This window comes from Acinonyx jubatus, chromosome C2 (genome assembly GCF_027475565.1).
Source record: "Acinonyx jubatus isolate Ajub_Pintada_27869175 chromosome C2, VMU_Ajub_asm_v1.0, whole genome shotgun sequence".
NCBI classification, from domain to species: Eukaryota; Metazoa; Chordata; class Mammalia; order Carnivora; family Felidae; genus Acinonyx; species Acinonyx jubatus.
The window spans coordinates 57,210,468-57,225,290 of record NC_069384.1 but is presented as its reverse complement, the minus strand read 5'-3'; the positions used below and the strand labels follow the sequence as shown (position 1 = coordinate 57,225,290).

The window sequence follows — 14,823 nt, the reverse complement described above, 5'->3', positions numbered from 1 at the left end:
TGGCCTTTGGGTTGGAGCTGACTTTTAGTTTGGATGATTCCTCTAGAACCTTTTTTTTTTTTTTTTTACTGGGTTGGAGGTGGAGTGAGGGATGGTGGGAGCTGGGGAGACAAGAGCTAATAAAGACAGTTTCTCATTATCTTGTAGATAGATCCAAGCACTTAATGGGCAACGGCCTCCCAGAAAGTGGACAAGATCCTGGTGTCGTAATGGGGTCTTGTTTCCCTCTGTCCTCACCTGTGTGGCTCCCTCTTACTGCTTGCTCATTCTTAGACTGTCAGCAGCTCTAACACCCAGATCTGTTTTCCCTGTGAGCTGTTTGTGGAACAAGCACAAGTCCAAACATAGCTTGTGAAAATCCCAGACTGTACTGTAGGCTTGTAATCTCCTTATTTTTTTCTAGAAACTTGCCTGATATTAAAGGTTTCACTTCCCATATGGTTTTCCAAAGGGATGTGGTGCTATTTTTAGGGCCCTCTCCAGCTAAGGTAAAAACTCAGGGACTCTCACCTTCTAAATGATGATGAGGGCCACTGAGAGTCCCATGACTGGACATTGGGAATCAGAGCCTTATTGTTCCATAAGATTCCAGGAAGGAAGGAAGGCAGGAAGGTAGGAAGGAAGGAAGGAAGGAAGGAAGGAAGGAAGGAAAAAGAGAGAGAGAGGAAGGAAGGTAGGAAGGAAGGAAAGAAGGAAGGAAGGAAAAGAAGAAGGAAAGAAAGAAAGAAAGAAAGAAAGAAAGAAAGAAAGCAAGAAAGAAAAGAAGGGAGGGAGGTCAGAGGGAAGGAAGGAGAGGAAGAAGCTCTAATACCTAATCTTAAACACACATACACCCATACATTTGAAATGAAGCTTAAGAAGGTCAAAGAATCCACAGATTCAGGCTTTGCAAAACCACAATTAAATAAAGAGCAACAATCAAAATCTGCAAACAGACACCAGAACCATCCTGCCGAATGGTAATGTGTGTTTTTAGATTATGGTGTCTGTTTTACATGGCTCTTATGATTTTCACTTCTCTTCCTTTTCAGGCATTTTAACCCCAGCTACTTTTGTTTCCTATCTTTCATGTTAGGTAGTTCTCTTTATACATTTTTTCACTTAACTTTTGTAAAACATAATAAAGGTAGAGAGTGATGAGGACAAGACCCATGGAGATGAAGGGGTTAAAGCAGAAAGCCCGGGTATAAAAGAGAGACATATGTGGTTCATGGAAAGACCGAACTGTTGAATAAACTCTGGGGTTTTCATGTATCTCTCTTGTGCCTTCTTTTGCTACATCATCAGAGTAGGCTATTCAGGGCCAGGGTCTGTGGGCTGAGGGCTCTTTGGGCCGGCATCTTTTATTCGAATACTGTGTCTGTTACAAGAAGGGGCCCTGAGGTTTCAGCTAAAGACTCCTTTTCCATCGCAGCTGAGGAGGCGAGGCTGCATGCCATGCTGGCGCCCTGGTGAAGCCTTGCCCCCAGAATGCACAAGAATATGACATCCACAGGAGTAACACTCTCTTTGGATATTGCTGGCATGTCTAAACCTGAGAAGTGTCATGGTTAGAATAATTTGGGAGCTTTTTGATTTTTCAGGAAAACCAAATTAACCATAAACTTCATTGCTTTAGTAAGGCTGGAAAACATAACTCATAACTGACCAAATCCCTATTACTTTAACTCCAAGGGCTGCTGGTGGAGTGAATATGTAGTACATAGTAGGCATGCAATAAATGCAGGTTGAATTGGTTAATCTCTAAGAAATGAAGGGTAGGGCTGGAAGTTACCATACCCAATACTTATGGTTGCCAGATGGTAGGTACTTTACATGTGTTCTCTCATTTGATCTTTATATCACTCTTGGGAGGTTGAGATCATTGTCCATGTTCACTGATGAGGAAGCTAAGGAACTGAGGTCCCAGGGGTCAGAGTTAATAAGCAATAGGGGAGAATTCAGACCCAGGTCTATCAGATTCCACAATCTATGTTCTGTTTTTTCATTATCACATACTGTCTCCCAAAATCAATCACATAGGAGATTTATGAATATATCTTCAGATGAAACAGTGGATGAAAGGGAGCAGGTGAATGATAAATAATGGGAAGGAAAGAAATATTCCTGAGACATCTATTATGTTCAATATACTCCATTACTATGCATAAATTTAATTCCCCTAAGAGTCCCATGAAATATTAATCCTGATCCCAGTTTTAGATGACTTAGTTGAGACTCATGGAAGTTAACTATTGGATGAAGATATGTAGCCAAGAAATGGTCGAATTAGGATTTGATATTAGTTCTGTCTGCCACTGAATCATGGTCTCCTTTCATTATATCATCCTACCTGGTTATGGGCATGCTAAATTCTCATCCCAGCTCTGCCTTTTATTAGTGATTCAGCCAGTTGTGTAGACTCTTCAGGCCACCATTTCTCATCCGTAAAATTATGGATGCCCCACCTATTTCAGAGCACCACTCAATAAAAGCATGGGGAAGGACTTTGAAGAGTTAAGAAGCTATTAAAAATACAATGGGAACTCTAAGAATATTAGAGTAAGAAATTACTAACATTTGGCAAAATGTTAAAAGATCCACAGACAAGCCGTGTCCTGTTGCTGGTTAAATAGAGTTGGTGAGAGATTATTTACTAATTCCCCAGGAAGGAAGGTTCTCTGACTGTCCTAGTCGGCACCTAGGTAAACATGGGTACAGAAGAAGAAATGTGATAACATGTAAGAGAAAGTCCTTTTTTTTTTTAAACTGGAATTCTTGGATCCAATCTTATGGTTCTGTATCTTGATTGAGTCCTTATTACCTGTAAACATTGGCATAAAGAACCAACAGGAAAACCTTGTAGGAAACAAAAATACCTGCCAAACGTGCCATTAGACTGTTAGTTTTATTCAAACTATTGAAATGATGTCCACTAATAAAATTGGAGTTAATTTTTTTTCATATACTTGGGACTATAACAGCAATTATCTAAGAGACTAATACATAAAATCAACAAAAGACACAAATATATGCCCATCTAAAACCATCCCACAGAGTTTGAGCTATGATTTGTATATAGCTGTCAAATTAAATGACTTATATTTAGGATCATTTATAAATGATCTTATATATAGGATCAGAAATCATAAGTTATGTAGTGTTCTCAGGATTAGAAGAAATTAGAATAGGAGTATAATTTTCTCTCATCTCATGTAGCAGAAAATGTTTGAGAGTTCACAAGAATATTTATTTTATTTGGGATTTCGAAAAGCTTGAATTAAGTCAAAATGCCCCGAGACAACTGATTAACACACATAGTAGTAATAACAATGAAACAACAGTGATAATGTTTACTGAGCACCTAATACATGCCTTGGAGCATACTAAGAACTTTTCATACGGTATTTCATTGAATTCTTAAGAACAACAACAATATGCAGATGTTCTTCTTATCCTCTTCATATAGATAGAAAAAGGTAGAAAAGGATGTGAAGTAATTTGCCCAAGGTCACAGCCAACAAGAAGAGCTGGCAAGTGAGCCCAGATCCCAGTGACTCAAGGCTGGGAATCACCTACAAGAAACTGAAGTCAAACAGCCCTACTCTACTTTCCTTTTTCACCTGCCCTTTCTCCTACCGCCTAAGAAATAGGCAGGGTTCTGAAAGAGCATAGAAGGGCACCTCTCCTCTTGTTACTTCAAACCAAAGACTATAAGAAGGGCCGGTACAGGAAGTGGATTAGAATGAATTAAATGCCAGCTGAACAAAAGCCTCATTCTAACACTAAGATTCACACTGCTTTCTGTTCTATTTTTCCTTCCCTAGCTTCTCCAATTTTCACTAAAGAGAAGGTTAAACTATTGAGATGATTCTTCCAGAAAATTTAAGGACTAAGGATTACAGATCGTATGTTCTGAGAGCCCTAAGTCAGAAAGTAAGGATTTCCACTTGGCTCTAGAATCAACTCAGCTTCTCTTCTTCCTCACTAGCAATTAATTGGCTGAGGGCCAAGGAATAAGGTCCTTTGAGAAGATATTCTGACAACGATGTAACCAAACACACCTTGGCATATTACACTATAGATTTTCAAAGGCTTTAATGTGACTCACCTCTCCCAAGACATCCGTAGAGTTATTTTCCATAATCATGGGGATTTCTGGCTTAGCTTAAAGGCAAATAAAACACAGTTAGTGTCACTGAATACCATCTTACCTGGCCACTAGTGTGTGTGTGTGTGTGTGTGTGTGTGTGTGTGTTCATCATTCATCAAATATTAATTCAACATCCACTATGTGCCCAGCTGTATGCTAAAGGCCTACGAAACAAAGGTGGACAAATCAACTTCACTGTCCTTAAGAAATTGACATTTTCATGGAAAATACAGATTTTAGAATACATCGGAGGATATTTCAGTGACTTTGACGTCCTGTTAGACTGTAAGTGCCCTGAAGCCTATTTTCATTCATCCCTCCATCTCTAGAACTTACCAGTGACCAGCACAAAGTAGACATTGAGTACATTACGTTGAACCAAAGTGGCTTCAAGTCAGTGCTTGAGTGCAGCAGACAAGGCTGTCTGTGAACCACTGGAGAAATAGTAAGCCTGTCACAGGCTGTCAGTGTCTGTTACATCTAGACGCATTTGCCTCTACTTGCTGAAGGCCTTTTGTTGGGCATACCTGTGACCCTCTCTTAGGGATTTATTGGGCCTATGGGAGCTCATTCGGTCCACAAGCAGGGCAAACTGGACGTCTAGTGAGCTAATGGCTATAACAGATAGGGAGTTGCTGGAGAATACCCCAACTTCCTTGCCTCTCCCAGAGTTCTGGGAGAACTCTGATGTGTATTGCCCCAGAGTTCCCTGGTGGGAATGAGCTCTGAGCCCACACTGGTAACTGGCATGTTCACGTATATTTCATTATCTTCTTTCCCTTCCTTGGCTTTCTGACTCCTCTTCTGATGCTTCCTTCCAATAAATTCCTTCAATAAATACTCCTCAAATAAATTAATTTAACTCAAATCCTTATCTCAGTGTTTTCTTTTGGGGAACCCAAACCAAGACAGACCCGAAAACACTAATGCGAGGAGGGGTATTCTGGCCATTCTGAGCTCATATCAGCAACAGATACCATTGGAATGAAGGACCTGAAAGAAAGAACAGTTACTGAAAGTTGCAGGGGTGCTACAGAGACATTCCTTTTGAGGCTCAGGACAATCAGGTTTAAGGGCTTAGAAGAGGGCAGGAGCGAACTTGGGAATAGCAGGTGACGCCCTGCTAAGGAAAGTAAAGTCAAGAAGATCAGTGAGAGGAGAGCAAGAAGTAGCAAAGGAGCCAGGGAAGCTTCTGGCCCCTGCACTGTTAGAGAGGGAGGTGTTATTCAGGACGAAGAAATAAAGTGGATTTAGGGCAACCACGCTGCAGTGGGTCTGTGCTACACTTGGGTATTTATTTTGAAGTTTCAAGTTTTTATTTTTGGTTTGTCCTATTTGAGGAATCACCGAGGACTGCTGAGTGGTTTCTGAATAAGACATGTATTATACTTCCACGCCAGGGCCACTAGGATATATACTTCGTGGCACACACAAAGAGTCTAAGGACTGGATGAGCCAGGCCAAGCACAGCCTGGCTGGCCCATTTGCTAAAGGGGAAAGAGAGGAAGCAGGGAAAATCGAATGAACAGGCAGGCAGAATCTCCTATTTTTAAGCATCCACTGAGAGGAGATCAAAGAAGAAACAGAGACGTAGAGACAGAGAGGTGTAGACACAGACAGGGTGATAAGAGTAAGATGTGAAAGAGGAAAAGGCATTCAAGACTAAGACGGAGGTCTCTGCCACAGAGAGAGAGAGGGTGTGGTTTAAGTGTTGACAAGGCAGTTAGATCAAGTTGGGGTGCAATAACCCTTGGTCAAACCGGACATGGTTTGCCCAGCTTAGAATCAACATGTGTTTTCACATCCTGGAGAGCTGCCTTCATTGATTTGCCTAAAGTCAGGCCAGATGAGTCAGTTTTGTGTTTGTTCGAAGACAGTCACGCCCCAGTAAGTGAGCTGACAGTGATATCGATGAAAGAAATGAACAGGCTTTCCCACCTCTTCACAGAGCACTGTTCAGGCTCCATAAGCAACATGATCATTAGGGGTGATCAATTATCTCCTAGCCCATCCACAAGGAGAGATGGAAAGAGGGGGAGGGAAGGAAAGGAAGCCAGAGAGAGAGAGAGACATAAGAAGAACTACAAGAGACTTCCAACTACATAAATCTCGGCTGTAGCTGCCTCCATCTTTACGAACTACAGTCTTTGTATTTCCCTCAAAATACTGAATTCTCTGATCTCTATTAATAATGCCTTAATATTCTAAGTGAAAACAAAGATTATTCATTTGTCTGGTCATTCAGAGAACTGAGGGAGAATCTAGTAGCTGGTGTGCTCAGGTTTTGTGAGGTTATTTTCTCTCCAGTTCCCTCATTTGCAAAAACAATTAATGGCTCATCCACATCACTGCTTTTCTCTTTGCCTTCACTTAAAAATGACTTGGTAAAAAACACAGTTCTTGGGGACAAAGATGAAAACGATCCAAAGCCAGGGGTTTGGATTTTATATTTACTAATATTGCCTGGCCTCACTGAGCAAAATAGAATTTTCACATTTTCTGCAAATTTGCTCTCTGCAGAGCCTGTGAAACCTGAGTGGGCCATCGTGGATATTTCCGCTCCATACTTCAGTGGATGCAGGGACAGAGGGCCATCCTGCAGGCTCCTTCACTGAGGAGCTGGCCCTGCTGGGGGTGGGGGGACTCCTGCAGTTTCTCTGGAGCTGTGTTTATCGTTTTCCTTTTCTCACACTGTCCCTATTCTGCCTCACTCCAGCAAGCAACCAAGACAATTAGACAACTCGGTAATTAGATTTTGGCAGTTATAATTAAAGAGATTCCCAGTATTCTCAGGAAACATTAAAGTTGTAAATAAGGAGTAGTCACCAGGAGCCTGGCCACTCTATGGCTTTCAGTGTGATTTTATTCTATTAACTCAATCCTCATTCTTTAACTCCCTACCCTTATCCTCACCCCTAACGTGAATGCCAGTATCAAGGTCAACAGAGCTCTAGAATAGCTACCCTGCGGGGCTGCTCTCCAGAGACCGGGGCACTTTCTCTGTAGGAGAGAACAAGGCAGGAAAAATGGACAGGAGGACAGCAGGGAGTCCGGAAAACAGAAGCTCTTACCAAAAACCTTGACTGTGGTGGAGCTCCTCAAGGTTTTACCAGGTCTGACCATAACGTGGCAGGAGAACTTCCGGCCATCATCGTGGATTTGGATTGGAGAGAGGTAGAGTTTATAGTCTGTACCTAGCTTGACTCTGTCTTTAAATAGTGTGGAATTGCTGATGGAGTGACCTTGGGTGATACATGCTTCCTGAGTTCCGTTATCTTCCTGCTGAAAGAAATATTCCCGGTTACTCGGCACTCAATCGCGTCAGCTCCAGACTAGATGTTCACATGCATTCATTCATTTATATCTTGTAAAAAATACAGGTGATGGATGAAGAAGTGAAATTAAGAGATATTTGCTATGTTACTAGAGAAAAGATCATTACACTTGACTTTCAATGACTAGAGTCACCCTCTCCTAACAAGAATAGAAACTTGATGTTCCTCTGACTAGAACTTCCCCTTCATAACTTTCCATAAGGTGTGTATCAGCAGTGGGATTTGGAGGGCACAGCACTGGGGGCTAATGAAAGATCATAATTCTTATTTCAAGTTCAAGAATCTATTTTTTTAAGTTTATTTTGAGAGAGAAAGCACACAGGTGGGAAAGGGACAGAGAGAGAGAGAGAGAGAGAGAATCCCAAGCAGGCTTTGCACTGCTAGTGCAGAGTCTGATGTGGGGTTTGAACCCATAAACCGTGAGATCATGACCTGAGCTGAAGTCAAGAGCCGGACGATTAACTGACTGAACCACCCAGGTGCCCCAAAGTTCAAGAATCCTAATGCTAAGATGTGCTGTATCCGTTTTGCTAATTAAATCTTCATCTGGACCGGATGATTATGGTTGTCCTCCCTTCCACCTTTCCTTTGGAAAAGGTCTCATTTTAGCTCGCCGTGGGGCCAGGACCAGGATGAAGTAAAGAGGCTCTTAGCACTCACTCTCAGGGCCCTATCAGTGCAGGGTGGGTATCTGAAAGTAAGTGCCTTCTTAAATTTTGTGCCCTGGGCACTTTCTTGCCTCCTTCCCTCTGACTAGTCATGGTCCTTGCCCTTCTCTTTTTTATTTCTATGCTACCTTCATAGAGGACACATAAAGGGTAGACTCTAAATATTAATCAAAATTCCACAAATCAGAGTTTATTTGAAGCACTTGGTTCTTCTATTCCATATCGGTTCTTGCATTTATGAAGGAAAGCTCCTATTCTTCTTGCCATACCCAGAATTTCCATGGACAAGATCGCTGGGCAATCATCGTGCTGGTCAGTGTCGGTAAGTGTGCTAAGGGCTGGTGACGAGGGGACTCTTGAGGGGCACAAGGGTAGAGGAAGGGTTATGATCTCATTCTTCTATAAATAACTGAATATTCTCAGTTGAGTTGCTTTGAAAACATTCTGACACACCAAGTTTCTCCTCTGCAGATTCTACCTCAGTTGTTCTGGGATGAAACTCAGGCTGTAACATTTTTTAAAAGGTCCTCATGGGGCGCCTGGGTGGCTTGGTCGGTTAAGCGTCCGACTTCAGCTCAGGTCATGATCTCACGGTCCATGAGTTCGAGCCACACGTCGGGCTCTGTGCTGACAGCTCAGAGCCTGGAGCCTGTTTCAGATTCTGTGTCTCCCTCTCTCTCTGCTCCTCCCCTGTTCATACTCTGTCTCTCTCTGTCTCAAAAATAAATAAATGTTAAAAAAAATTTATAAAAAAAAAAATCCTCAAAGGATCCAGGTCTGAGAACCACTGGTCTAACTCTAAACAACAGATTAATCAATCATTATGTGCAGAGATCAGGGGAAACGGAGAGAACTGAGATGAACAGCAATGCATTTGGTGGAGAAGTCACGAAATAATGAAAACAAAGATCCGTCCCTTGGAACCTCTGGTTTAAATCTGTCAAAAAAAACCCCCACCACTATACATATTCAGAGTAGAAGAAACAGAAGCTAGGAGAGTTAGAGAATTCAAGTATGATCTGGGAGCAGAAACAGCGGAAACATGAAGGCAGACTTTATTTAAATAGTTTATATAAATATTTCCAGAATATACTTAGTAGAAACTCTTACGTAAGACACCATTCTTTAGGTGACATGGGCTAAGACTGCTATCACCTTTACATACAGATACATAGACAGTACTGTTTGTAAACAGTGATGCCCTGCTCGAGACTTACCCTGAAACAATGTGCACACCTTTGACCCCACAATAAGAAAGGACCTAGGAGTCTGTGCTACTATCTTCCTAGTGAAGAAGCATATAGAAAATTAAAAGGAGACAGCTTACATTCTGGAGACAGGGCCCAAAAAGGAGCCCTCTGCATTGGGTGGTGACAGAAGAAAATGGATGCGGTTCACTCAATGGCTGCAGATCTGGAGGCCAATAATTAAGGAAGCAGGCTCCCCCTGCAGGTCTGCACACTGAGCTAACTTCTATAGCTCTTGCTTCACTCACAGGTTCTCTTTTTGTGAGGATCTTCAGAGCTCAAAATGCTTTTTGGCCACTTAGTAAATGTCTCCCCATTGGAAACATTTCCATCTGTTACTTTGTAGTGGGAAGAAAGGCAGTCAGAAGCTGAGGTTGGAAACTCGGGAGACAAAAGCTGTTTTTCCATTATTGTGTTGCTGGGTGTGGCCGGCCAGGGTAGTTTAACTGCTGGAGGAGTTATAAAGGGGGCCCAGGCAAGAACCTGCAGGGAATGGCTGCCTTCACCCAGCAAATGAGAGAGGAGGTGAGGGAAAAAGGAGCCCAGGCAGACAATGAAATGTCTGGAGCTGGAAGAGGGGAAACTAATACTAATAATATGCTACAGCCACTATTAAAGTTTTATATTCTTATTAATCATAGCTTAAATTTATTTAGCACACACTATGCTTTAGACATTGTGCAAAGTTCTTTCGAGTCTTTTTTTTTTTTTTTTTGATGTTTATTTTGGAGAGAAAGAGAGATAGAGCCCAAGCAGGGGAGGGGCAAAGAGAAAGGGAGACAAAGAATCCGAAGCAGGCTCCAGGCTCTGATCTGTCAGCACAGAGCCTGATGTGGGGCTTGAACTCGCAAACGGTGAGATCATGACCTGAGGTGAAGTCGGACGCTTAACCGACTGAGCGACCCAGGTGCCCCTTTTGAGTCTTATTTATTCCTATGACAATCTGGAATAAACTAAGGTTGAGTAATTTGCTCAAAGGTCAAACAAAGCAAGAAGGTGCTTAAGTCAGGGCATCAAAAAGCAGAGATGCCCAGGTCCAGGGAAGTTAAATCTCAGAGACAACACGTACTAATAAAAGCCAAACAATCACAAAACAGTAAAAAGAACTTTTTGTTTTGTTTTGTTTTTTCGTTTCTGAGTATGTGGAATGAAAAATTTAAAAGAAATTCCAGGAAGCCAGAGGCCTTTATATACATTGTAGATTACAGAGGTGTGGACAATTTGTTGAGTGAAGAAGCTGTTTCATAATATAGTGATCTGCCTTTGGTGATAGGGGTCAGAGAGTATACCTCTGATCTTACCTAATAATGATCTTGGGTAACCTTGTCTGCTGAAAACATACTGGTAAGAGGTCTTGTACAGAATCTTTATTCTTGCCTGGTTTTTTTTTTTCTTCTTTTCTTGTTTTTCAAAGAAAAAAATTGGATAATGTGTAAAGGTGTTTTTTGTTTGTTTGTTTGTTTGTTTTTTGTTTTTTGAGAGAGACAGAGACAGGGCAAGCAGGGAAGGGCCAGACGGAGAGGGAGAGAGAATCCCAAGCGCACTCTGCGCAGGCAGCTTGAACCCACAAAACCATGAGATCATGACCTGAGCTGAAACAAGAGTTGGACGCTTAACTGTCTGAGCCACCCAGGCACCCTTCCCCCTGCCTTTTTAAAACGTTTTGTTAATTTAGATAACTTTAAAAAATATTAATAAATATTTCGTTTTTTAAATTTTTTTTTGATGTTTATTTTTGAGAGAGAGAGAGAGACACAGTGTGAGCATGGGAGGGGCAGAGAGAGGGGGAAACACAGAATCCGAAGCAGGCTCCAGGCTCTGAGCTGTCAGCACAGAGCCCGACACAGGGCTCGAACTCACGAACCACAAGATCATGACCTGAGCTGAAGTCGGATGCTTAACTGACTGTGCCACCCAGGCACCCCTAAAATATTAATAAATATTTCTAAAACCCAATGGGATTCTCACTTTGGAGGAGCCATATGATTTAATGAAGAGTACAGACTGAATTAGCATACATACAGTATACCATGCTTGTCCTGACCCTCAAGTAATACTCAAGTAATAGTAGATACTCAAGTAATACAGACTGTCTTCCAGCCTCACTGATGAAGTCTGTACTTCATGAGCATCCACTATCTGCAAGGCTAAACTGAAGCATTATAGAGAGTCATAAAATGGATCCTTTAAAGATTATCTTGTAATACGTACTGAGTATAGGTACTATGCTAAGCTGTTTAGTTGTATTATTTACAACCTCACAATACCAGCATAAAGTCAATACTATAATCATCCCCTTTTACAGATGAAGGAAGTAAAACTTAGTTTAGGCCACATATCCAAAGTCGTACTGAATTCTGAGACAAAAGGAAAAACGTGTGCACCTGTAGGCACTTCTCAAATATTCTCCCATATTTTGACCAAGTAGAAAAATTAACTAAAAAAATCTACAATTAAAAAAAATGTTTTATGACCGTGTAAAGTTGTGGCCATGGGGGACATGATGCCATGAAGTCCCAGAAACCACAGGCAGATTGGAAAATACTACTCCTTGGACAGCATACCAGGGTCTCAAAACCGACAAACAACGGCTTTTGCTTATTTGAGATTTTGATATTTTATTCATCATGCATTTTCTCTAAGTTTTGATTTTATTTATTTACTTAAAAATTATTTTAATGTTTATTTTTGAGAGAGAGACAGACAGAGCATGAGTGGGGAAGGAGCAGAGAGAGAAGAGGGACAGAATCCGAAGCAGGCTCCAGGCTCTGAGCTATCAGCACAGAGCCCAATGTGGGGCTCAAACCCATGAATCATGAGATCGTGACCTGAGCCGAAGTCAGACACTTAACCAACTGAGCCACCCAGGTGCCCCTCTAAGTTTTGATTTTCAAAAATATTTCATTAAAATATGTACCTTAATTACTGATTTTGAGGGGCAGTCCCTTAAAATTTGCATCTAAGGAGAGGACCTTGCTCACCTCACTCTAATCCTAGCTCCTACGTCACACAGCTAGTAAATGGCAAGAGCCAGGATTTTTAAAACAATTTCCTTCCAAATTAATGACTCCATTCCAAGTTAATGACTGCGATATTCAGCCTCATAAGAGTAGTAGAACAAACAGTCCTTGCCTTTTCTGCTTATAGTCTATTTGAGAAGAACAAATGCACGAGAAAAAAAAAATCAGGACCCACAGAAGAGAAATAAATGGATAATTACATTTTGGACAGGAGTTGGGCAAAATAATTAGGATGATGAGGGTTGGGCAGGGTAGTACTGAACCATGAAAAACTCTTCCTGTGTCCCTTCATGACCTTAATAACAAGCCTTAAAATAATTTGTGGGTGCTTTCCTGTTTTTGTACTATAATCAGAATTTCCAATGCAGAAAAGAGGCATTGGTACTGTTTGATTTAGTGATATTACCTCATCTCTGGGCTGGCCTGAGCTCTAGGTCAGACCGATCTGTGAGGACCATACCACATGGCAGGCATTGAGCTATAGTATAGAGCTCATTCGATAAATTCTGTTAATTTTATCGATTGTTACTTCTTTATCTCCAAACTGCTTCTTATCTTCACACTTCCTCCATTTATTTTCCATCCAGTCAGTGCTGTCAAAGCAGGCTGCTTGCAAAGCTCCCCACGTCCACTTTTGTAGAGCACCAGAACAATATTTTTCCCGTCCTTGCAATTGGTTGTCAGTTCTTTGTGGGTTGGCTACCACTTTATCTCTGATTATGGTGAAGACAATTGGGGTCAGCAGCTATCAGGTAGAAGGTGACAGTTTCATTTTCTGAATAGCAAGGCTTCCCACAGGCGTGGAAAGCGGACATTGTTTATGATGCCAGTCTGCTTTTTGTTTAAACATAAAACATCGCAAATACTAAAGAAGAGTATATTGAAAAGATGCATTTATAGAGATGTAAAGAAACATAAGCATCTAGGTTTTAGTCATGTGCTGTTATCACTAATATTGACCTATTTGAACCTGATAGAGTCCTCTCCTTTTTTTCCTGATGTTTAGGAGAAAAATCATGGGTCTCTCCTTCTTCACAAACTTTAGAAACAAACATTCCCTCAGCACCTCTCTACACCCCCACTACCAACTTGTACTCACGGGTCCCAGATCTTGGTATGGTACACGTCTGAGGTTTCCTGGCCAACTGTTCTTTAATTATCCAGCTCAAATATAATCTAAGAAGTTTTCCAGGTCCATTTGCTCAGAATCAAACCGTTCTCCCTCTATGCTGCCATTTTTTTACATTTTTACTGAAGCTGTATTTCATAGCAGGAAATATATTTGATGTCGTGTTGTATCCCTGCAGGACCTAACACTCAAAACAGATTCACAGATGTTTGCAGGATTGAATTGAAATTTATACTGTAGGAAATCAGGGTGACACTTTGGAATGAAAACAGAATAGCAGACTCTATTTAGAAGCTCCCGGAAGAAGCCTGAAGGATTTCCCAGATGACTATACACTTGTGCCCCAGGACATAAACTGGAAAAACTGTTACTTGTCCCTTATCTACCAACTGCATTCCCTCTAAACATAAACATCCTATGACTTCTTATTCATCATCCCATCATATACGGAAACCCTCAGTGCCCGCTGACAGATGAACCCTTTGTGTTTATTGCATGACCACTCATGCTACATCAATGTTGGATACGCCATTTGCATCTGATGCCTTTCTACTTCAGTCTACTCACCACCCTGGAATGTAACCTCTCCAAATGCTAAGAAACCACTCCACGGACACATTGAACACAGCCATTGCATGGGGTCAGGTACACAGAGAAAATCATTTTTTAAATGATAACTGAGAATCCCAATGATAACCCTTGTCATGAGGGTCCTAACAGAATTAATCAGATTTTATAAAATTCCACACAGAAGACATGACTTTTGTTTTTCAGTGACCTCGACTACAATAATCGTAGTTTATAAAATCGTTTCCAGGGCTTAGTGCAGCCTCTGAAGTGGGAGCATTTTGCAGCTTCCTGGAGCGACTGAGTTCAGTCCAGTAGGTTCCTACACTCTTTACTTTGTCTTCACCACCTGCACTCTTGAACCTTTTTCTAAATTCCACATTATAGCATGTTTTAAAAAAACAATTGTCTTATTAGGACTATTACTGCTCATTTAACAAAAGATTAAGAGATGATTATTGCTCATTTAATAAGAGATTAAATACTGGGGGTGGGGGGGTGGTATTTATGTCCTCTGCAGACCTGTCACAGTCATGACTTGAAAAGCTGTCCTAATATGAGGACATTAGATGATTTCATATCAGGCTTGCTGAACCCCACAGCTGCCAACACTGTGGAGCACAGATGTAAACTAGAGGAGTAAATAGATTTTGACATTTAAAGAGGGAATGCACAGTAGGAATTTCATCAGCACACTTGCCAATACAATGTTCCCTTTGAAGAGA

General features: G+C 41.3%; 1 protein-coding gene across 7 annotated transcripts in view; it reads right to left on the bottom strand.

Moving 5' to 3' along the window:
- The window catches only part of CD96 (CD96 molecule), a 97,564-nt gene that overhangs the window by 60,108 nt on the left and 22,633 nt on the right, over positions 1 to 14,823 (bottom strand). For 6 of the 7 annotated variants that reach the window (XM_053220825.1, XM_053220821.1, XM_027077686.2 and 3 more), the window contains exons 4-5: positions 7,204 to 7,414; positions 4,091 to 4,146 (exon numbers count right to left, since the gene is read on the bottom strand). In XM_053220825.1, coding sequence (XP_053076800.1) covers positions 4,091 to 4,146; positions 7,204 to 7,414 — 267 coding nt within the window. The remainder of the gene's footprint in view (positions 1 to 4,090; positions 4,147 to 7,203; positions 7,415 to 14,823) is intronic. The other variant, XM_053220820.1, reaches the window with a different exon arrangement.